The following is a 22,244-nucleotide window of genomic DNA, read 5'->3' on the forward strand; positions in this document are numbered from 1 at the left end:
AATTCAGGTTATCTTTGCAGAGATGTAGTAGTGTTGGATGGGCAAATGAGGGGACAGAATGTGCTTAATTGGCTCAAAAGCTAGTATATAAGTGTATTAACCAAATAAATTTACTCTTTTTATCATCTTATTGTGTTGACTTTTTTTTCTTATCTGTCAAGAACTTCATAAAGACACTTTTATTTTGAAAGTGCTGCTTTTAAAAAATACATCAAAATATATTCTCAGGGTAGCTGTTTTGTTTAAACAACACAGCGACGATTTGTTCTTAATTTGTATGAATGAAATAATCAACAATAAGTTTGAGCAGCAGAGGGCAGCAGAGAGCTTCAGATCTCACTCCTGCCTCAGGTTTCTTTGTTTTTGTTTTGTTTTTTCCTGCTGAATCAGTTGAAGTTTGGTGAAACTTCCTGGCTTCAGTGTGACTCAGTGGGAGTTTACTCTCCTTCCCCTCCTTGACGCGTCACTTAAAGCCCAAGTGTTCGACCGCCTTCACCAGAGAAGCCAAAACGTCCCACGGCTCCTGAAGGCAGCAGCTGAAGTGCGGTCTCTCCTAATTGGAGTCAGATTGTGAGCGCGAGGAGGAGCCTCCAAAAGACTTCTGAGCGGAGGAGAGGCTGGAATCAAGCTCACTTTGTTTGTTTGCTTTTGGATGTTTTTGGGGTTCTCACTTTGGGGTAAGTTTGGTGCATGGGTCGTTTTTCCTTCCTGTGAGTTGTTTGCATTTCTTCAGGAGGAGCGCGTATTTGTCACCATGAGACGGAAAGTTTTCCTGCGCGCCGCAGCATGTTTGCGCTGAACTGACTCAGCTCCTGCTTTCTGTGAGGACTAAACTCTCCAAACAGTCAAAGCCACCAAGACTTTGCGTCATGTGCTGAGGAAAAATAAATAAATCAATCAAAACAAGGTTACAGCTGGCAGTCGTTGAAGGAATGCATATCACCCGCCGCCTTTCATGCCAGAGTTTAAGAGTAAAATCAAACTTTGTTAGTAAATGTTGATTATCTGTTGGACTGGCTGCAGTTGTTCTGATTACTTCCTGAAAGTTTCCTTCTAATTTGTCCAGTAGTTTGAGATATTTTACTAACAGGCAGCTAACTCTAAGTAGTATTTCTCTTTAAACAGCTGTTTTATAATCTGTCAGCTCTGATGTTGTCAGGATTTATAAATCCATTTCTGTTTGTTTGTTTGTTTGTTTTTTAGGGTGAGTTTGTGGCAGCCATCTTGAATCAAGTTGACTCTAAAAGTTCATCAGAATCTACATTTAATCATTGTTTCCTGAAAATGTCATTAAAGTCCCACTGGTTCATGAGACAGAAACAAAACATGATCGCCCACCTCTTGCAGTTTGGCGGTGGGCGTTAAAACTCAAACTTACTCAACTAATTTAGTTTAGACAGTAATTAGAGGCTGCTGAGCAGTTCATGGTGTTGAAACTAAGTTTTTCCATCTTTCCCAAGGTGGGGTTGAGTTAAAGTCTCTAATGAGGGTTTTCATCAAAAAGGGGAGATATTTATCTCTGCAGAGCATCAGTTCATCTGTGTCTGCCGGGGCGGATTCATTTTAAAGAAACCACATTAGGCCTTTTATTAAACAAGTATGTGACTAAATGAAGTTTGGGTTTCTGAGCAAGGCCTTTCCAAGAAAGTTCCCTTTTTTCCTTTTACTCTTTTTTTATATCAAATTTTCTACACGCAGGACCCTTTTATTTTAATCTTTTTGTGACACTGAAAGATAAAATCAAGTAACATTTGCAGTTTTGGTTGTGGCATCTCTTTAAAGGTGACATTTTAATAAATATATGTTTCTTTTTTCTGGACATGAGAGCATTAATTTAGAAGTTTGAGGTCAAACACTCAACCTGTGTGTTGTTTGTTATTTTCATTCACTTAGCCGCTCAGGTTTGTTGTAACTACATTTGAAGTTCTTCTGTTGAGAAGTAATAGGTTAAAATAAAAATAAATCAAAAAAGCAAACCTAAGTAGTATTATTTTCACTACTTGCTACATGAGTGGCAGTTAGGATTAAAAATCTAAAAACATTTAGGTGAGACAAATAAATTCACAAAAAACCTTTTTATGAGTTAAATTTGAAACTTGGTTTTAAAATGTCCTCCAGATGTATTTGTCTTTGAGCTCGATGTATTTATTAGTCATCCTGCTGTCTGCTTCCTTTCGGAGTTTTGTGCTCTGCGCCGGAGTTCACGGAAAGTTATGCAATCAAAGAAATTCACACAGACAGTTTATTTTTCTGGGGGTGAAAACACTTCAGTCGGAGAATGAGGTCATAGCATAAGTAGACCCATTCACATCAACACAGAGGCAAACCAGTGCAGCCCTGTGTGTGTGTGTGTGTGTGTGTGTGTGTGTGTGTGTGTGTGTGTGTGTGTGTGTGAGAGAGAGAGAGAAACTCAATGATCTCAAAACAGGAACTTTGTTTAATCTCAAGTTTCTGTTTTGACACATTTGTTGGAATGTGGCCTGCACAGCATAAGTCCTTCCTCCATTGTCTCAGAGCTCAGAGTGGAGAGGCTGACTGTGTGTGTGTGTGTGTGTATGGGGGGGTTGACACTCGGACAGTTTTACAAGTAAGTGTGCTTTGAATGCATAATGTGTAGAAGTGCTGGTGCAGAATCTCAGTCATCCAGGACACGACAAATCCTATGAGTTATACGAAGCAGTGCTGAATCAAGCCTATCACCACCTGCATCCTCCAGTCTTTGGTTAATTGTGTTATTTATTTATTTGTTTTTGTTTTGTTTTTGCCATCACAGATACATAAACCTGAGTACGACTGTTCAGACTTTCCCATGAGCATCAGTCCCAAAGTAAGAGACGAGACAGAAATGATGTGAAAGCTGACTGTCATTAGTTTCCTGATAACTTTGATGACTTTGAGTTTAGCGGCTGACAGGAGCTCATCATGTGGACCATTCCCTGGTTGTGTTCACCTGGGCTTCTGTCACAACTGCTATAGGACAGGGAGCTTTTATTTTATGTTCCTTAGAGGTACAGTGTGTGTTTATTGTCTTTGAAATAGATCTGTGTGATCTGAGAAATATTTTGACAAAGTTAATAGACTGAATACTCTGTGAGTTTTATTAGCTAAAATAATTATTAGTACTTGGATTTTATTTAGTTTAGCTGAATTAGCTACAATTGATGCTGTAGATTCTTAAATGCATTAAACATTAGTACAATTAGCCGATTCACACAATGAATTTTACTGAATTGTGTTTACTTAACATGGGTATTTACCTTTTTTTTGCTTTTAATATGGATATTCAAAGTTAAATTAATGCAGATTGAAGAAATAATGCTATCTTTCAAACTTTGACTGTATTTGCACAATGAGTTTGTGTGTTTTACGTTTACCTGTGACTGTCACATGACTCATCATTGACTAACTGATGAATAATTCGAGGTAGACTACAGGAGTTCCCGTTTATGCCTCACATTTCATGGAAAAACGTAAATTGTTGTAAGAATGAGCACCTGATTGTAGGCTGTTGTTACAGTTTCTTTGATTCCTCGTGTCTAATGTTGTGCAATGTCTTCGCTGGTAGGAATTTTACAGAAAGCCTGTTCCTCAGTACATTATTAAGAGGCTGAACTTCAGCGTACCTACATATAAATTATGTATGGGAACGCTTCGTGAGTAGAAAAATAAATTGCATCACCTCGTAGTCGTTGAAAGCAATGCGTACAAGTCCCATCAAGTCAGCAAACTACAACCTCATTTATCCCCTGAATGAATTCCTTTCTCTGTGTCTGGCTGCGCTGCAAATAACTGACTTTACCCTGCAGGTTAATGATATAATCTGATAACCAGGTGTTCGCTGGTCTAGTTGTAACTTGGACATATCTGGCAGGGCACATTCGACAGGAATATGTCAGATATATATTTATAATTCTGTGCGTTCCCACTGGGAGGAAATACTAAATGACTTTGAGCAGCTGTACTAAAAATACCTGTTTTCAATAGCTTTTATAGAAAAAACTGCATTTAGAAATTAATTATCTGACTCTTACTTCCATCTGCACTAACATTGGGTTATTTGCAGTTCTTGCCTTGTTATATAATGATTTACTTGTCTCGTAGTCAACTGAAGTCGTAGCTTTACTGTTGCACAACAACTTGTAGGTAAGCAACAGATTTTTCTCACCGTAGAGGACTTATTGGTCCAAGTAAGTGGATTTCTCTGGATTGTCAACAGTCAAGTTACCAGCTGGTTTGGGATAGGTGTTGTAATAGTGTGGTTGTATTTCAGGTTGCCATACTTGATATCTTATTAAGCTCCTGTGGAGAATGCCCAAAGAATTACTGGCTATTATGGAGTTTATTCTCATTAATATGCAAATTATGATCCAGGCAAAATTGTTTGAAAGGTCAGCAGTAAAATGTCATCCATTAAGGCTGAACCTGCTTCCTATTTCAGGCAGCGTTGAACAAATAACCTTGAGGCACTCAACATGGCTCTAATTACCACTGAATCCTGGACTAATTGGATCTGACACATGCCATCAGGTGACTTATCGATGAGGTTACCAGTGGGTTCTTGTCAGAGAAACCCATCAATCCGCTAAACATGGCAACCTGGCACACTGCTCTTACTTTAAGTACTTTCTACTCCGTAACAATCTGGTGTTAATCCGTATTCACCTCAGCCAGAGGTCTCCCTGACCGGCACTTGGCCATTAAGGTCAGTTTGAACGCTGAGAGGATTAAGTCTTTTGTTTTGCCGTGACAACCAGTTAGCAAGGTGCTCATAGAGAAAGCAAGCGATCCAAGGGGAGTTTTTATTTTTATTTTTTTTTTAATTTACCACCCAGTGGCTGAATACGTTATGTGCATGTACATGAAGGAAGAAAATGGTGTTCTGCAGAAAAAGCAACATTTGCTCCAGAGGGTGATAGAGAAGCCTGAAATGTCCGTTGTCTCAGCCTTCATTGAGTGCATCAGAATGGGGAAAGGCAACAGGTACGTATCTGAGCTTTTGTTTGGATTATTACCTCACTATGAGACAGAAGCAGATTTCCTTGTGGTGCCGTAAAGCATGTTTGTAAAATAAAACAAAGTGATTCTTTTTTTTAAGTTTTATCTGAAGATTTAAACTAAATGTACTTCGTACGACTTGTCTTTGTATGCTTTTGTAGTAAGCTTATTTTAAAAAAATAACCCAACAATACAGCAACATTTAGAAATTTGCAGAGCTAAACCTTCTCTGGAAGGTTTACGTTCAGAGTCAGTTTCAGAAAAAAGATCTTTGCTGTTCAGCTGAGATTTAACACTTCTGCCCCTGCTGCCAACGTGAGTTTATGCAAACTAGGTGCATGTAGTTCTAGAAGACTAAATATTATTAATTTATACAGTCATGGACTGGAATTGTTATTCCTGTACTGGACTTAAAAATGTGTTCCTTCTGCAGAAACAAGGTCTTTACTGCTGGAAGTGGCAGAGCTTAACCCTAACCTTACCCAATCACTTCCTTAAGCATTAGCAGAGTTTAATGGAGGAGCTGGATGCATGCAGAGAGGACATGCAACCAGTCTAGAAGTTGTAGTTCTCAGTAAAAAGTCTTCTTTCTAAAGAGGTCAGAGGTCATCTATAAAGGGAGAACTTTATTTGCTGCTTGGGAATATTCTGTGCCTTAAAGCAACAGTAGTTCGAAACTATCATTTTTTTTATTAATATATGAAGGAAAGACAAACTTTAGTCTAGACTCTCATAGTTTATTTTAAGATTAGTCAGCAACAATAAATCTCTGTTTGTGAAATTGCTTTTGAACATTTTGTCTCTATAATTCATAAGAAGTAAATTCAGATTTTTTTGTCCTTGCATTGCAGAAGAGTGAATCCTCTGCATGACTGGATTTGTTTTACAGTGTTCTGAAGTAATCGCATGGGTTTACTCACCTTTTCATCTGGCATCACGCAGCCACAGCTCGGATTGTTTATACCTTTTTAGGATCGCGTGTGTGTGTGTGTGTGTGTGTGTGTATGCAGAATTGTGGCAAAATTGGAATGCTGGACACACCTGCTGTTGGAGAAAACAACACAAAGATGGTTTCAAGTATTTTGGGTGGTGTTTACATGTCTGTCTGTGGTGGATATAGTCATAACATTTTACTGGTGAGTGGTTGGGATTAAAGTGAAGACAGAATCCCAGTTGGTGTGACCCACGAGTACTGAGAACTCGTCTAATCACCTGCAACAGATTCAGACATGCTGGATTTCACTGTGGCTTGTGGCAGATCTGGCTGCATCCAAAGTGCAGAAAGAGAGAGTGGAAGATGAGTTTTAAAAGGAATCATCTTGTATTTTGGGCTTCCGCTAACTGAGATGTGATTCCTAAATGTTCCTCTCTCTCAGAGCACATCTATGAAGGGAGTCACAGAGCTTCCTAGTTGACAAATACTTTTTGTCTCTGGGACTAAAGCTCCCTTTAAAGTGCTGGTTGTCAGTATTTCCTCCACGGTCCGAAAGACCCACAGTGATTAGGCAAATGAATCCACATCAAAGCTGCATGTGTCAGATGAGAGGCTCCAGCAGCTTTCACACAAAAACAGGCCAAACAGGCTTTCTCACAGGGCTGCACACGTTAATTTGTTATCTACAGTCAGAAAACATTTCATTTACAATTTGTTCTCTATCTGTTCTCTTCCTCCCTGTTGATCTGGGTAAAATGTTAGTTTTCACATTGTTCTGATGGTTATTGTGTCACAGATTTTGTTGTTTGTGTGGATGTTCCTGTGACTGCATGCATAATAACCCATTTAAACGTGTGCAAGTTGCATCATCGCAGGTCTTCCTTTGCATTCGCTCGGAGAATCAAACCAAGGTGAAGACTCTGGTTTGTGCACCTTTAGCACAAGTTCTTAGCTTGGTGAAGACGTCTGTAAGAAATGTGATTGGGAAGTTTTACTGGGGTATTTACCATCTCTGTGTTTTGAAACCAGAGATGAATGAATCTGTGCACATATTCCCTGTTTGTCAGTCAGGTTTCAGCTGAATGAGACAAAATGAGCCTTTGGCTGTAAGAAAGTGGGCTTGATGCTTGTGATTAATAATCAGCAAAGTCTTTTGTGGCTTTTTCAGGTCATTTTTCTAATGATTGAACTATCTGATGCCTTTTTGCATCTAGAAGAGACCCGATGGCTGAAACCATTGCTTTCTGTGTGCGTGAGTGTTATGGGATGTACGATTTCCTGTCACGGTGGTTTCAAGCTTTAGGATTTTGGTTTGACACTTTCAAAAGACAAAGGAGGTTCTAAAATAGTGGACCTGACCACAGACACATCTGAGCTTACTTTGTGTTCATGTGAAATTGTAAGGTACACATTTTTATTCCAGAGGAAGCATGGTGTTTTTAGTGCTTGGTGGTCAAGGCAGGAAATGCTTTATCCTATTTTGGATTTTATAGCTCTTGTGTCTGTTTGGCTTTTTTTTCCCCCTCCTTTTCATTTACTGTTTCTCTCTTTGTTGTATTCGGAGTGTTGTGAGAAAATATCTTCTGTGTGAAGCATCAGAGCAGACCTCCATGCAATCATTAATTTGCATGATCGTTTATTTTAAGAAAAGATGCTTAAAAGAGGTGCCTGTTTTACAACTGCAGCTCAAAACTGTACTGTGGGCCGGGCACGTTATTTCACATTTGAGAGAAAACTTGTTGCACAATTTGTTTTAAACCTGTTCAAATTTGAACCAACATGGCTGCAAGCTTCTGCAACTCATGTGAGATAACTAAGAACCCCCACAAATGTTTCAGTACATTTAGGAGTCTCCTGTTTGCTGTTTGCCAACAGTTTCAACCAAGGGAGATACAACCTTTAAAACCATATTGTTTAAATTTATGGTAAAGAAAACTTGGAATCCTCTCGATTCAGCTTTTATATGTCATGTGTTTGCAGGATGGAGGCATCATGCTTGGACCTGGCTCTTGAAGGTGAGCGGCTCTGTAAGACAAGTGACTATCGTTCAGGTGTGTACTACTTTGAGTCGGCCATACAAGTTGGAACAGAAGACCTTCAAATCCTCAGCGCCATCTACAGCCAGCTAGGAAATGCTTACTTTCACCTACAAGAGTATAATAAAGCCCTAGAATACCATCGACATGACCTCACACTTACCAGGTGTGTTTTTTTTTCATTTTTATTTTATTTTATTGTCCCAGTTCCACTCAGGCTTGTTGTAATTCTTTACTGGAGGTAACTAATGTGTACACAAATACAGTCTAACAATATGTTTTGAATAAATTCAGGAAAACCTAGACCTAATTGAAGTTATTTTCGTGGCCCTTGTGTCTTAGTGTTTTCATGCTGGCACACTTTGTGGATCTCCTGATGTCTGTTTTTTGTAATTCCAGAACAATTGGAGATGAACTCGGTGAAGCTAAAGCCAGCGGCAACCTGGGGAACACATTAAAGCTTTTAGGACGATATGATGAAGCACTGATTTGTTGCCAAAGACATTTGGACATCACAAGAGCCATTTATGATAAGGTAGGTGGTGTTTTTTTTTCTTGTCTTGTCTTCGAACAAGAGCTGTTTACCAGCAGGAAAACATATAAAACAAGTTAAATTACTTTTTCAGCAATTTGTCAGTGAAAGTTCAACTCTTGTCTGATGTCTAAAAGGCCGTTTGATTAAAACAAATGGATTCATCCGTTTTCAGCTGTACAGCCATTAAAGTTGCCAGCCAGCATGCAAACAAGATGTCAGTGTATTTTAAGTATATAATTACAGCCACAGTCGCTCTGGTTTCTGCTGTGCATGTTGTAGGTTGGGCAGGCTCGAGCACTGTATAATTTCGGAAACGTTTACCACGCCAAGGGCAAGAGCATCTGCTGGAGTGGAGGTGAGCCAGGAGAGTTTCCAGAGGAGGCTAGGACTGCCCTCAGAAAGGCTGCACAGTACTATGAGTGAGTTCCTATTTCTGCTTAAATCTACACAAATTGTGAGATTATACAGAGGTGTGACTGTCCAAAGCATCAGCAGAGGAATCAGTGATCACCTCAAAATATACTTTTATTAAAATGCTCACTCACTAAATTGCCAAAAGCCTAAAATAAAATACTGCATCATGTGTGTCATTAGGTGTGCTGTATGGTCTTTTGCGAAATAACTGCTTCCACATAAAAATAATTGTGAAATTCTCTTATTTTCTTACTCAGTCTGTTCCCTAACATTTTAGTAGAATTCACTGTAGTACATTCAAACACATCTGTGCTGCTCTCACCCCAGGATTGAACCAACACAGATGGGCTTGCATGCAGTTCTCCACAAAAGCTAACCACACCTAACACTGGAAAATGACGTTCTGCAAAAATGTTAAATAGTTTACAGTTGACTGGAGGAGGAAGACGGCAACAGATTTCACAGAAACTAAAGCCTGAAAATCATTAAAAAATAAAGAAAGAACACTCAGTTTCACTCCACCACAAATTAGGGAGCACTTTAATGAACTTCTTTTTGGTCTTTTTTTTTATGCATGGCAAAGCATAAAACCCAACAGCACCACAACATGAGCAAGAGTAGCTACATTTTATATTGTTCCATCTGTTTTTTGAGTTCTTAAAATCAGCAGCTGGGAAACTCAGGTTTGGGAAGCTGTGCAAAGCAAAAAGGTCGAGCGAATGCATAAGGATGCCAAGATACTTTTGTTTTAACAAGTGGGTGAGTCAAGCTGACCAATTTTACTGTCATTTTGATTAAAAATTAAGCCAACACAGCTACTGTTGAGCAAACTTCAGAACACCTTGTTAATTTACTCAAAGTTTGGTATTGAAGTCTTTCCTGACAAAAGACCCCTCACTTTGCAGCCTTTACTCTGAACCAGATAAACGCGGTGCAATGCCTCTCAGAAGGGTTGTGTTTTTAAACACTGATTTGGTTCTGCAGTTAAACAGAACAGCAATGGCCTTCTTCCCTTCTCTGTAAATTTCATGCAGAACGGCAAGTTGGAATAAAGGTGCAACAGTGCAACATGTCAGTGACAACATTTTGTTTGTTTGTTTGTATTCCAAAGAGCAAACCTTTGTATGGTGAAGGAGTTTAGCGACCGTGCAGCTCAGGGTCGCACCTATGGGAACCTCGGGAACACGTACTATCTCCTGGGTGACTTTGAAAGTGCGGTGGCTGCACATGAAAAGGTAAGTTGTTTGTTTTAACAATTTATTATGATAAAGGAGACCTCTTAATCATTTTGTTTTCCTTCTGGGCAAATAGTTATTGATGAGTTTTCATTTTCAGATTGTTCTTTTCACTGAATGACCATAAAAAGTTTATTTTCTGCCTTCATTAGCTGAGAATGTTTTCTTATTAGTGGACTCACTGGCAATAATTTGCATCCCGCTGTTGTTCTTGTTGTGCAGCGGCTTCTTGTTGCTAAAGAGTTTGGGGATAAGTCTGCAGAGCGGAGAGCCCACTGCAATCTTGGCAACGCACACATATTCCTCGGCCAGTTTGAGGTGGCGGCCGGTCACTACAAGTGAGTAAATATGAGGTTCAGTGTCATTTTCGCCTCGCCTACCTCTGATAGGCTGCTTATAGATGGACACAAAACCACTGGCTGCAGGAACACAAGGGGAAACTTCTGAACATGCAATCAGAGAACATAAATCACATTAAATCTAAATATTTTACACTGGGAAATAAGTTCATCGCTCTAACAGTGAAGGAGATTTTGTGCTTTTTAACCCTTGTTTACAGCAGTATACAGTCAATACACAGGGCTAAGATAAGGTTAGGTACTATTTTAATGTTTATTACACAGTAATAAATGTCACTACATATCTAATTGCAAAATGATATTCTTTAAAATGTTCTAACATGTTTAACCAAATTGAATTAGTTATGAATGTGTTTTTGTTTAAAAATAAGAGACCATTTTATTAAGTTTGCTTTTATAACCCCTGGTACCAACATTTTCCTGAAAATAACAGGCTGAAATGAAAGAAATAGACTGATAAGTCTCTTTTTCCTGCACCAACCATGAACATTATTTGACTTTCCCTCTCTCTTTCCTCTTTTCCTCTCAGGAGGACGCTGCAGCTGGCCCGGCTTCTGAAGGATAAAGCAGTGGAGGCGCAGGCTTGTTACAGTCTGGGCAACACCTACACGCTCCTGCAGGACTACGAGAGAGCCATAGATTATCACGTCAAACATCTGGTCATTGCTCAGGATCTCAATGACCGGTATACTACTGAGGCCATTTGTTGTCGGCCTTCCTGTAACTTTCTTTGAAATGTAAAGAGCGTGCACAGTCTGCATGTGGGTGGCTCCTGAACTGCTAAATTAAATGGGTGCAATTATCCAGTGTCACTCCTATTACCCATTATACAGTTAAAAAGATGATATGAAAGGTTTTATTTTGCACACATGCTAAATATCACTCATTATCAAACAGTAATAATGGTCACATATAATATTTAGAGACACGTGTGTGTTTATAATTTTTACGTTTCTTTGAAGACTGGTAAAAAGACCTCTTCTCCTTTTAAAATCTTGAGAAAAAGCATTGAAAATATAGGAAAAAGGAAATAGGTGCACTCTATTTTTTTGGGGGGGATTATTTCTTTTAACTCGTGGAAAAATGTGACTGCATTCAGACAAAATGTATGAGTTTTTGTAGGCCCCATGGAATGTACACACAGATGTAAAATTATGATAAACACAACATTTTTGGATCCCAGCTGTTAAAAAAACAAACAAAAAAGGCCCATGTTTGAAGTTGTTGCAGTTGTACGCTGATATTTTGATAAGAACTCATTCTTGCATGTCAGTTAAAGTTTCTCGCCGTGTCTCTGTGCAGAGTGGGTGAGGGACGAGCGTACTGGAGCTTAGGAAATGCCCACACCGCCCTGGGGGATCACGAGCAGGCCATGCACTTTGCTGAAAAACATCTGGAAATTGCCAAAGAGGTGACTGTTTATAGTTTCCTCCTGTCTCGTAGGCCATTTTGTAGTCTCTGATTGAGCCACACCTCCACCTAGTGGTCATGCAGTGAACTGCAGAATCTGAAACAACTATTTTATTTGTTTGGGGAAAGTCAACAGTGCGTAAGTTAGGAGCCAAACATTAACTAAACCCAATGGCATTTTTTTCCTTTCTTGTCACTGGTGCAGACTGGAGATAAAAGCAGCGAGCTGACAGCCAGGATGAACTTGTCGGACCTACGGCTGGTTGTAAGCCTGAAGTCAAACTCCGGCATGCCTCACATCTTCGGTAACACCAACTGCTCCCCCGTTGCAGCGGGTTACCCCAACCTGTCAGGTAACTCCGTGCTTCTGCTGAGCATTTCTAGCAAGATATCTGCCAGGAGGTAGTTAAAGGATCCTGTCCTCATAGAGCTCCTACTTTGTTTTAGTGCTTTTCTAAATGTTTGCTGCCACTTGTTAAAGTGTTGGACAGAACTTGAAGGTTTGTGTTTGTTTCAGGGGTCAATCTGGAACAGAACCGGAGTCTTGACAAACCTCAAAGAGGAGCTTCATCACCAAACCAAGTATGTTTGACATTCGTCACAGTAGAAATGTTTAAGTCTCCAATAAACTGCAGTCTAAAAACAATCATAATCTGTTCAACACATCATCTACGATGGTGAATAAAACAAGAATGCCAGCATGAATCTTTCAGAGGTTTGTGTAGCTGAACACCTTGTCTGTGTAGGACTGGGAGGAGAACCTGTTAGCTGGGTCATCAAAAAACACAATAAAAGCATCCACCAAGCTTTTCCTCTTTCACCGACTGAGAGGCAAGACGCTGAAGAAAAGCAAATCCTCTTCTAAAGATCAGGAGGAAGACCAGAGCGAGCACACAGATTCTGAGCTGGATTCACCAGTGTCTCCGAAGGTATTCTTCATTTCCTGGAGCTTATTAAAATGCCTCACCCGAAAGAGGGTTTTCCTCACTGAGTATTTAGAAAATGTAATGAGGCAATTTAGGATTATTGATCATTAACTCGTGTTCAAAACGTGACTTATATTACATCAAATTAAACTGGTCTAAGACTTGTGGCATCAAAAAGCTCGTTATTTTTATTCTAAACATAGAAACTGACTTTTATTAGAGATAAATTTGCATCTAATTATGGTTGAATAGTCCTAGAAATTATGTGCATACTTCAGTAAGTATGCTCACAAGTAAGTAAAAACATTAAGTTGGGCAAATTCTAACAATAAAAAAACTGTCAGTTCTTATTATCATATCCATACAAATTCTGCAAAGTTCACTTTTCTTTTTGCCCCAGTTTTTTAATTGTAGGATTTTTTTAACTTAATTTATATGGGTAACAAAGTCATTTTGATTAAAAGCTGAAAAAAATCAAAAAAGAAAAATAACATCAGTGTAAATTATTGACACATCAATGAAGACATCCATTGTTTCTCATTTCTAATAATATTTTCCAAAAACAAAACTATTAACTGAGCAACAATTAAATCAGTGGTCTTCTCTTTGAGCTAATGAACTGTACTTTACTGAATAATCTGACTAAACCGGCTTGTTTTTGTTTATTTTAACACCATAGTCGAGGCCACAGGACACTATAGGAGAGGACAGCTTTTTCGACCTCCTCTCTCGTTTCCAGGGCAACCGAATGGACGACCAAAGGTGTACACTGGATGGCCAGAGCCATCCCCCTCCCTCCTCTAACTTACCTGTAGAGAAACGTGAGTCTGCCCTGTGTTTTCTGAAGCATTCACACCATACGTCACTTTATTTTTTCCTTTCAAGGCTAAATACCGATCATATACTTTCCTTATTAAACATAAAAGGAGGATCTTTTAATAAACTCTCCTCCAGCTCATATGGTGTGAATGCAACATATCCACAAATGCGTGCCGTGCCGTTTCCATCCTCTGTGTTGTTTGTGTGATTAGATACAGTAATATTCCACCCAAAATCGTTCAGCTCTACATTTGTTCTTGTTTTGCTCTTGTGTAACAACAAACCAATCAATCTTCTCCCAGCAGACGTGCTCAAAGAGGAACAGGATTTAATTTCAGCTTAATTGTTTTGGGTGAAAGTTTCCTTAAACTGAATGTATTAACTGTCCCACATTTCCTGTACTTCCTTTCAACAAATGTAAATGTGTGTGTAGGTGATTAAAAGTAGTTTCTTGCTTACTAATTATCTGTCTTCAGCTTCTTTAAAAGACGAAACGTCATCACAGGATCCTGGACATTTCCTGGAGCTGCTGGCCAGCTCCCAGGCCCGTCGTCTAGACGACCAACGAGCCAGCCTCAGCCATTTTCCTGGCTTACGTCTCAGCACCTGCAGCCCGCCACATATACCCTCCACCTCCAACACAGAGCCAGCCCCGTCACAAGGTAAGAATGACTTCTTGGTCAAGCCCTCTGAAATCCCAGCGGACATGTTGAGAGACGCTTGTTTCGCTTCACAGCTCGAACTCCCGGTGCAAACACAAGTCACACACCCTCCCTGTACAGTCATCTCGTGGACCATGCTGATCAGCCTGAAGGAGACGATGTCTTCTTCAACATGTTAGTGAAGTGCCAGGTGAGACAGAAGCCCAGACACCCAGAACCAAAACCTGTCATAATCGTTGTTTTAAAAATACGACAACTTCATGTAAAATAAAACCGAAAAATTCAAGGAAATTTGAGTAATTGCAAAGAATACTTATTTTTCAGCAGGTTGTTTAATTTTAAACCTTTTGTTGTAACTTGTGAGCTTACTGCCTGCACTGTTTCAGGGCTCCAGACTGAACGACCAGAGGTGTGCTGCTCCCCGTCCAACAACGAAGGGACCAACGGTCCCAGACGAGGATTTCTTTAGTCTCATTCTGCGTTCTCAGGCCAACCGGATGGAGGAGCAGCGGGTGCCGCCCCCCTCTGATAACAGTCAAACCAAACCAGGCTGACCACAGGAAGAGATTTGCCACCTTTTTATCAGATGTCAAATGAAGTAGCCAAGCTTTTTTATGACCTTTTTTTTTGCTTTTGTAACCCATAATATGATTTCTGCCTTTTTGGATTGTCCTGATGACATTCCTGCAAGTTGGTGTGGACTACATGAATTTCTAAAAGGAATCAAGCAAGAACAGAAACTGTGATCAGAACTTTTTATAAATATATATATATAATTAAAGGTTGTTGAACTTGGTTTTTATTACACTGCTTTCCTTTTAGGTCACAAACTGACTGCTTTTAGCATCAAACTCTTTTTCTGGAGGCTTGCATCAAGTCATTTATACAAACGGTGCGATGTGGTGCTTCAAATCAGACAATCTGTATTCCAACATTGTTAGGAAAATAAAAAAAAATGTTACTTTTCTTTGATTATGGACAAGATGAGGTTTCACGGGAAAGCGACCTTGAAAATGCATGTTCTGTCTTGCACCCTTAAGATGAAATGTAGTTGTAAAAGTGTATCACTTCTGTTTAAACTGACCTCAAATGGCCGATCTCTTCCTCTGAAATGAGCTCTTCAGCTCTTCAGCCGAGTGGTGGAGTCACTTACAGTATCAGCTTCTGGATATTGCTTCCAGAGATTTAAAGACTGTCACTTTTACTGTGTTAAAGGTTTTATGGGTTATTTTATTACTATAAACCAAAATGGAATTTTTCAACATTGTAACGAGCTTCTACAGAAGATTAAAGTGTGCGGGGTGAAGCATAATTTTTTTTTTATACTGACACTTTCTCCTGACAGAGGAGAAATAAAAACGCAATTTACATTTCAGCATATTTATTTATTCATGATTCACACAAATGTGCAACATTGTGTTTTCCAAGTGACAATGCCATTTAAAGTTTATTATATCTTTTTTTGTATCTACTTTATTAACAAAGTGCATTTAAAAGGTACTTTCCAGTCCAATGCATCAAACCGACACCAACGAGTCGAGTCTTTTTAACACTGACAAGAAATGTTCCTTCACCCGATCAAAAGCTCCCTTTTACTGAATCTAAAAGTATAAAGTGCACAATAATTACAAACTTGTAGTGTAAATACTACAAGCATGTAATGTTTCTGTTAAAAAACTGCTATGGTTCTGACGTCAGCCTCTCATGACGCTTCTTGCATCTGGAATGAGAAAAATGGTGCCGCTTAGTTTCCATTAGAGCTACTGTGATGAGCAGCTGAGGGCATTTAAAGTACTAACATATTCACCATTATCTGAGGGAGGAGGAAAGAAACAACCTGACAGAAAGCTCTAATCTTACCTGCTGATGCAGCAGCTAATGAGGCAGTTGTTGGTCTGGTCAAGTCTGTAAACTCCAGATTTAGGCAGATCTGTGCACACTGACAGGAACCTTTGAAGCTCTGACGTCGGGACTCCACTTTGCTGCTGTTGCTAAAAGAAAAAAAATCAGGCAAACAGTTGTTATGACTTCAATAATCAAGGAGTAAATGTCAAACAATCCATAAATACAGGGTTGTGAGTTATAAACTCACCTTGATTGTGTAGTATGTGTCAGTGATAATGGTGATGAAAAGGCTGAGGATCATGTAAATGAAGAGTGACACAAAGGTATAGATGTAAACTCTGCTGAAAAGCCACACCAGCGTGCTCTTCTGCTTCATGTTCTTAAAGGTGGGAAACATATCGTCTCCGTTGATCAGCGAGAACAGGCACTCTGAGCCGGTGTTCAAGCTCCGGAACTGAAACAGGGTCGCAAATATTCAGGTTATTATCAACCATTCTAATCAAACTAAGAGCATGATCAGTTTAACCCGATGGAACATCTTACCTTCTCATGATACGGACCAATAACAATCCAGCCACAGAAAAGGTAACTCAGGTAGATTATTCCAGCGCAGCAGATGAAACGAATAACATTTGGAAAAGCTGTCCTGAGTGTCACAATAAGAATCTGAAAATAGACAAAAATCCATCATAAATTTAGGACCACTGTTTGAATTGTACCTCTGCTTTTTCTTTTCAAGAACATATGGAGGTTTGCTTTTATAAGTGGGTGTAAATTTCATGGATGGTTCTTTAAAAGAAGCATTTCATAACTACAAATATTATTTTTTGTATTTAAGTAACCTGTGCTTCATTCGATGCCAAAGTTTTTATATTGTGAGACATGTTCCCCTTTAAAAGTGAGGTTTTATATTCACTGACTGCAAGAATAAAAGAGTAAGCTGCAACTATGTTGTTTATTTGACAGAGAACATTTAACCCCAACTCTTAAATCTAAGCAGGATATTGTTGCAATAGAGGCTGGAGACAAATCACAGCCTAATAAAGTGCTGCTTATAAGATGTAAAAGATTCAGTCCTAAACATTTCTGTATGAAGAACAAATTAATCATTGATGTATATGAGATATATTTATATTTACTCAGTGAATGAAAGAATGAATGGCTACTTTATTCATTAATCACCTAAGGGAAATTAATGTTTTTATTCCGCCAACATTTGTCTAATCTTTTTCATTTTGATCACACAAAAGTGAGAATCAATACAAGGAATTTTTGATCCACTGAACTTGAATGCAATATTCAAATCTAATTATCATTTCCTCTGTTCAATAAGTGAACTCTGAGCTCACATTATACTTCCTGAAGTAGCCCATATAGCGGATGACGCCAATCCAAACAAACATGGTGCCTAAGCCGAGGAAGATGCTGCACACATCGTAGCTTGTGAGGACCTAAAAAAAAAAGTCCAAAAACATGGCAGGGGACATGAAGAGACATCCTGATGAACAATGCAGTTTCCAAACAACCTGACTGAAATATAAGGCAGCCACCACACAAATGCTTTTTACCTTAGTCTGAATTTCGATCTTGAGAATTGAGCCTGTGATGGTCAGTGTGTCGCTGAAGATGATCAGGATATACCAACCGCTCACGAACTCCAACTTGTCCGACCATGGCACGTCTTTACCACAGTGTTTGTTGCAGTGGTGGACATACTCCTGTTTACAGCATAATAAAACACTCGATGAGGAAGTCAGCAGCAAAATCTGACTGAGCATTAAATGCATTAACGACAGGAGACAGCGTGAGAAATCCACACAAATCACAACAAACCAAAGTTCAAGAGACGAGTTAAGACCAAGAGGTCACTCCCAACAATTAGCAGCTTATTACATTTCAACCAGTAACTCATGCATGACTTAAACTGATCCTGTTTAACTTTAAGACATGTGAGTTAGACAAGTAGAAACAGGTAGTACCCATCTACAGTAAAACAAATAACATAACAAGTATGCTCTCATATGTACCCAAAAGTACTTTTTTTCATTATTAAATTAAGTAAAAGTGACTTTATTCAAAGGTTAAAATCTAAAATTTCTAATCTGCTTTAGAATACCTGCTCTGTTTTTGTTCTCTTCTGTTACTTTTAGTCTTGAGCTGCCGTTTTGCAGGTTTTAGTTTTTAGCATTTAGTTAGCCTTTTGTTGCTTTTACCTAGTGGCTTACCTTTTGGCTAGCATTTTGAAATATTTAGCTTTTAGCTAGCCTGTGGTTATTCATAGTATTCAGCTAATGTTCTACTTCTTTCAGCTTTAACTTCTCAGTTTCAGTTTCTTCAGCAAATTCATTCAGCACTCAGCAGGTTTGTTGTTTTGTTTTGCAGAAAATGCAGTTTCTCTAGTTATTTAGTGCTTTTACATAATACAAATACACATGAATCTTATTTATTTGACACAATCGATAGCTTCTGCATAAACAAAGCACCAGGTGATTTTATTTTACTCACAAGCATCAACAGAACCCCTTTTATCACTGAGCGTGTGCAGAGTACAGATGAGGTGATGCAGGTTATTATGATGATGCAGTCGAACAGCACCGTCAGGTAAAGGTTTTTAGCAGCTGATGGAAGAAAGAAAATGTTTCAGAGCAAAACGACTTCAACAGAGCTTTCCACTCATGCATGTGATGATCCGTGAGAGCAGCTGGGTGAACTTACAGGCTCCGTTCACTTTCCACTCGTTGCATTCATTAATGTTTACATCAGCATCCAGGTCGACCTTTATCCTGCCACTGTGAGCGTGGTTGTTGAAAGTGATCTGTTGACCAGAAGATAGATGAGAAAAACAATAAAGATCTGCCAGGAGAAGCTAATGTGAAACTACGCAAATATTAGAAAGTGGGTTTCAGAATCCTTTCTTTACACTTCTCTTATTTGTGTTCATAAAACATAAACACAGAAATCACTTCCTAATCTCTGTTTGGGTTATGGTAAAGTTCAAGGAGTTTGTTTTGAGTCTTTCTTCTGTCAATAACTTGTGTTTAACAAAGTTGAAAAACAGGTTAAGTGACATACAAGAACAGTGAAGTCATAGCAGTCTGGCAGCTCTCGATATCGCACAGTTTGTAAATTTATGCCCTTGAGAATGAACGTGATCGTCACAGAAAGCATCCTGGAAGACAGAGCAGGTAGGTCAGCAGCAGGGGAGAAAAATGATGCTGCTTTCAGTCAAAGGTGCATGAGAACGTTTCCTACAAACCTTTTGAAATACAGTTTTAAGTTCTGAAGTGTGTCACGTGGCGATAGAGAATGCATGGGATAAACTTCAAGGCATTCTGTTAAAGACAGACAATAAAGAAAAAAAATCAATAAATGAAACACAAACATGAGAAGTTTTCTTTAAAAACAAAACAAAAACACAATTATGCAGCAGTCTTTCACTCTCAGCATGTCTGAAAGTCTAGAACCTGCTGATGCCATTAAAACTAAGAGTTAAGTGTAAATTTTAAAAAGGTAGTTCCTGTTTTTTTACACCTCCTCCATCTGGAGCTCCTCCAACAGTCCTGAAGAAGGTCCAACTTGTGTTAACCTGTTAGTTGTGTTTGTCGTTTAATCTTTGCTGAAGTAGTTGTAGTGATTATGATGCCAGGTATTACGAGGAAGCACTTGATGCATCTGCTTCTTAGTAAAACAGCTCTTTTACTGAGCCTGGGTGTGTAAAAATAAATAAATAAATGATAGTCCTACCAAACTCAAACCACATGAAATCATGAGCAGAAACAGGAAATTATGGTGTCTAAATAAATCTCCAAGTGTGTGACCAACAAAGGGAATCCTGACTGTTAGTCCTTCTTCCAGCCATATACTGTAAACACAATTAATTATTTTACTTTATCTTCTTTTCACAAACAAATGACATCTAAAAGAACCAAACTGTGGACTTAACTTTTTCATTGGCTGTAATATTCCTTCCCTATAAATCACATCGTTCTCTACTTCCTTTTTTTTTCCTGTGGTGTTTTATTTTTGTTGAACATGGTCTGATTCATAGTTTCCTCCAAACAGTTAATCATAAGATGCTTTTTTTCCAGCTTGATCTTCGGAAAACACTCATCTAGTTGTGCTAAAAAGTGCTGTGGTAGTAGCTAAGATTGATCCCCAACACATATCCAAGAATGCACAAAATCTTAGTTGGAAATTTGCTATTAAATATTTAGAGTCAACGATGTCTGCTTGTTAGCTAAATGCTTTATGAACCACTGGTTTGGGTTTTAATGAGACTTTTAGGAATTAATCATTGGATGTACGTCTACAGCTGATTAATTTTTAGAGTCGACCGCATTTAAGATGGCAGCCTCTTGATTTAATGCATTGTTTTATGAGTTATTTCATGTTTTTGTCCTCATCAATTTTGTTCTACACTGTACAGGAAAAAAAAGTAGGTTTAGGTTGAATTTAATGATGCAGCAATAATCGTGCTTACCTGTTTCCACCTGAGCATCAATCTCGAAGGTCTCAGTTCCAGGATTGATGCTACCGTTCCTGTAGAACGCCTGACACAGTTTCAGGGGGGTGTAAGAGCTGCCATTTCTGTCGTATTCGAGATTTCCCACTGTGTTGTTGTGCAGAAGCCCGTACTGTAAATAAGCAGTTAAAAAGTGTTATAACACCATCGATTCCTTTTGACAATATGTGGGAGAAAAATAAGCAGAGACAGAACTCAGCAGATTTGATTTACGTATTTTGTTGACAGATTTGCACCATCCTAGTAAAGGGCAAACTCAGGATGTGAGCAATCACATGATAAGTCTTCAAGTTTTTATGTCACGTAAGTTTGCAGAGTTGTAAAAATCCAACAATAATTCACAGTGGCACAAAGCAAAAGGAGAAGATCTGTCATGCCACTTCATCAAAATACGCCAATAATGTACAGAAAGTCAGTCTTGGCTATTTCCTGTTTCTTCCAAGCAGTACAATTCTCTCACCTGAGTGATAATGTATTCAATGTGATCGTAAACGTCCGCCTGTCTGTATAGAGCGTACGTATCAATGTCTCCGTCAGCAAAATCCTTCAAGAAGAGGTGCTGGAAAGACATCAGACTTTCTTCCTTGAAGGTAACAACCAGCTGGTTGCTCAGCCCAAAAGACACCAGCTGCAATGGGGCGAAAATGAGAAGCCGAACGCTGAGCAGGCGTGACAGGAGCACGGTTATTCTGGCTCAACTTGAGATTGTTAGTCCACCCACCTGGATGGTAATAATGGCAATTTTGACAATCTGCAGTACGAGTTTCCACGGTTTGCGTCCCCTCGCGTGGTACTTCTCACACGGGTTCATGAAGTAGTACTTGATCTTCCTTCTGAGGCAGTCCACTTCGACCAGATCCTCCACGTTGTGGGGCTGGTGGTCTTCGCAGGGATTGGGGTTATTGATGTTATAAGCATCATACACATCACTGGACTCCTCCATGGCTGAAATTATTGCAATATCTGTTATTTAGATGAAAACACTGGAGGGAAACAGAAATTCATAAACTGTGACAGAAAAGCTTATAGCATAGCAGTAAAAGAAATTAAAAACAAATCATCATAGGCGAGAAACCAAACGAAAGTAGGAACCGGTTTCCGGTTTAGTTGGTTGGTTTACTTTGTTCCGAGAATAAGGAAATAGATTAAAGGCAATCATTGGCACAAGACATTTGCTTTCATAAACTTTACGTATTAATAAAATGTTATATAAAGGCAAAGACAGAGAAAGAACTAGTAATAAACACTATTAATAATGCACAGCAATCCCAAAAACAACTATCCGGAACAAATGTCAATTATTCATTATTCGTAATGTAGGAAAATGTTACCTATGTCCCGCAGGCAGCAGTTCAGTCTGCTATCACAGCACCCACCGCCGTGTACAAGACAAACTCCGACTCAAAAAGTCTTCGTTTCGATACTAAACAGGACAAAAGTTATTGTTTTACTGAGAGAGTCATGACAGGACAGACTGGAGTCGACAGAGCTTCCGAAATTCCACTCATGTGACGTCACGGCAGCGCTGGGATCTGATTGGCTTATCCATCTG

The 22,244-nt window shown here is 39.0% G+C and overlaps 2 protein-coding genes across 2 annotated transcripts; one reads left to right on the forward strand and one right to left on the reverse strand.

The window, feature by feature from the left end:
• The first annotated feature begins 490 nt into the window (after positions 1-490).
• LOC108238440 (G-protein-signaling modulator 2) lies at positions 491-15,297 on the forward strand. The gene is made up of 15 exons (XM_017420539.3): positions 491-677; positions 7,910-8,131; positions 8,365-8,500; positions 8,780-8,919; positions 10,026-10,149; positions 10,372-10,487; positions 11,038-11,193; positions 11,811-11,919; positions 12,124-12,271; positions 12,436-12,500; positions 12,665-12,847; positions 13,524-13,665; positions 14,140-14,325; positions 14,400-14,515; positions 14,712-15,297. Exons 2-15 carry the CDS (start codon positions 7,911-7,913, stop codon positions 14,877-14,879), a joined length of 2,010 nt encoding a protein of 669 aa, XP_017276028.1. The 5' UTR covers positions 491-677; position 7,910; the 3' UTR covers positions 14,880-15,297.
• Positions 15,001-22,199, reverse strand: mcoln3b (mucolipin TRP cation channel 3b). Its single transcript, XM_017420540.3, has 14 exons — positions 22,024-22,199; positions 21,414-21,637; positions 21,153-21,320; positions 20,651-20,804; positions 19,427-19,502; positions 19,243-19,339; positions 18,886-18,985; positions 18,676-18,788; positions 17,739-17,888; positions 17,520-17,621; positions 16,714-16,836; positions 16,418-16,624; positions 16,186-16,316; positions 15,001-16,045 (listed from the first exon to the last, which is right to left on the reverse strand). The coding sequence occupies exons 2-14, from the start codon at positions 21,633-21,635 to the stop codon at positions 16,006-16,008; spliced, it is 1,683 nt and encodes a 560-aa protein (XP_017276029.1). The 5' UTR covers positions 21,636-21,637; positions 22,024-22,199; the 3' UTR covers positions 15,001-16,005.
• Between the last annotated feature and the right edge of the window lie 45 nt (positions 22,200-22,244).

Source organism: Kryptolebias marmoratus, linkage group LG24 (assembly GCF_001649575.2).
Source record: "Kryptolebias marmoratus isolate JLee-2015 linkage group LG24, ASM164957v2, whole genome shotgun sequence".
Lineage (NCBI taxonomy): Eukaryota > Metazoa > Chordata > Actinopteri > Cyprinodontiformes > Rivulidae > Kryptolebias > Kryptolebias marmoratus.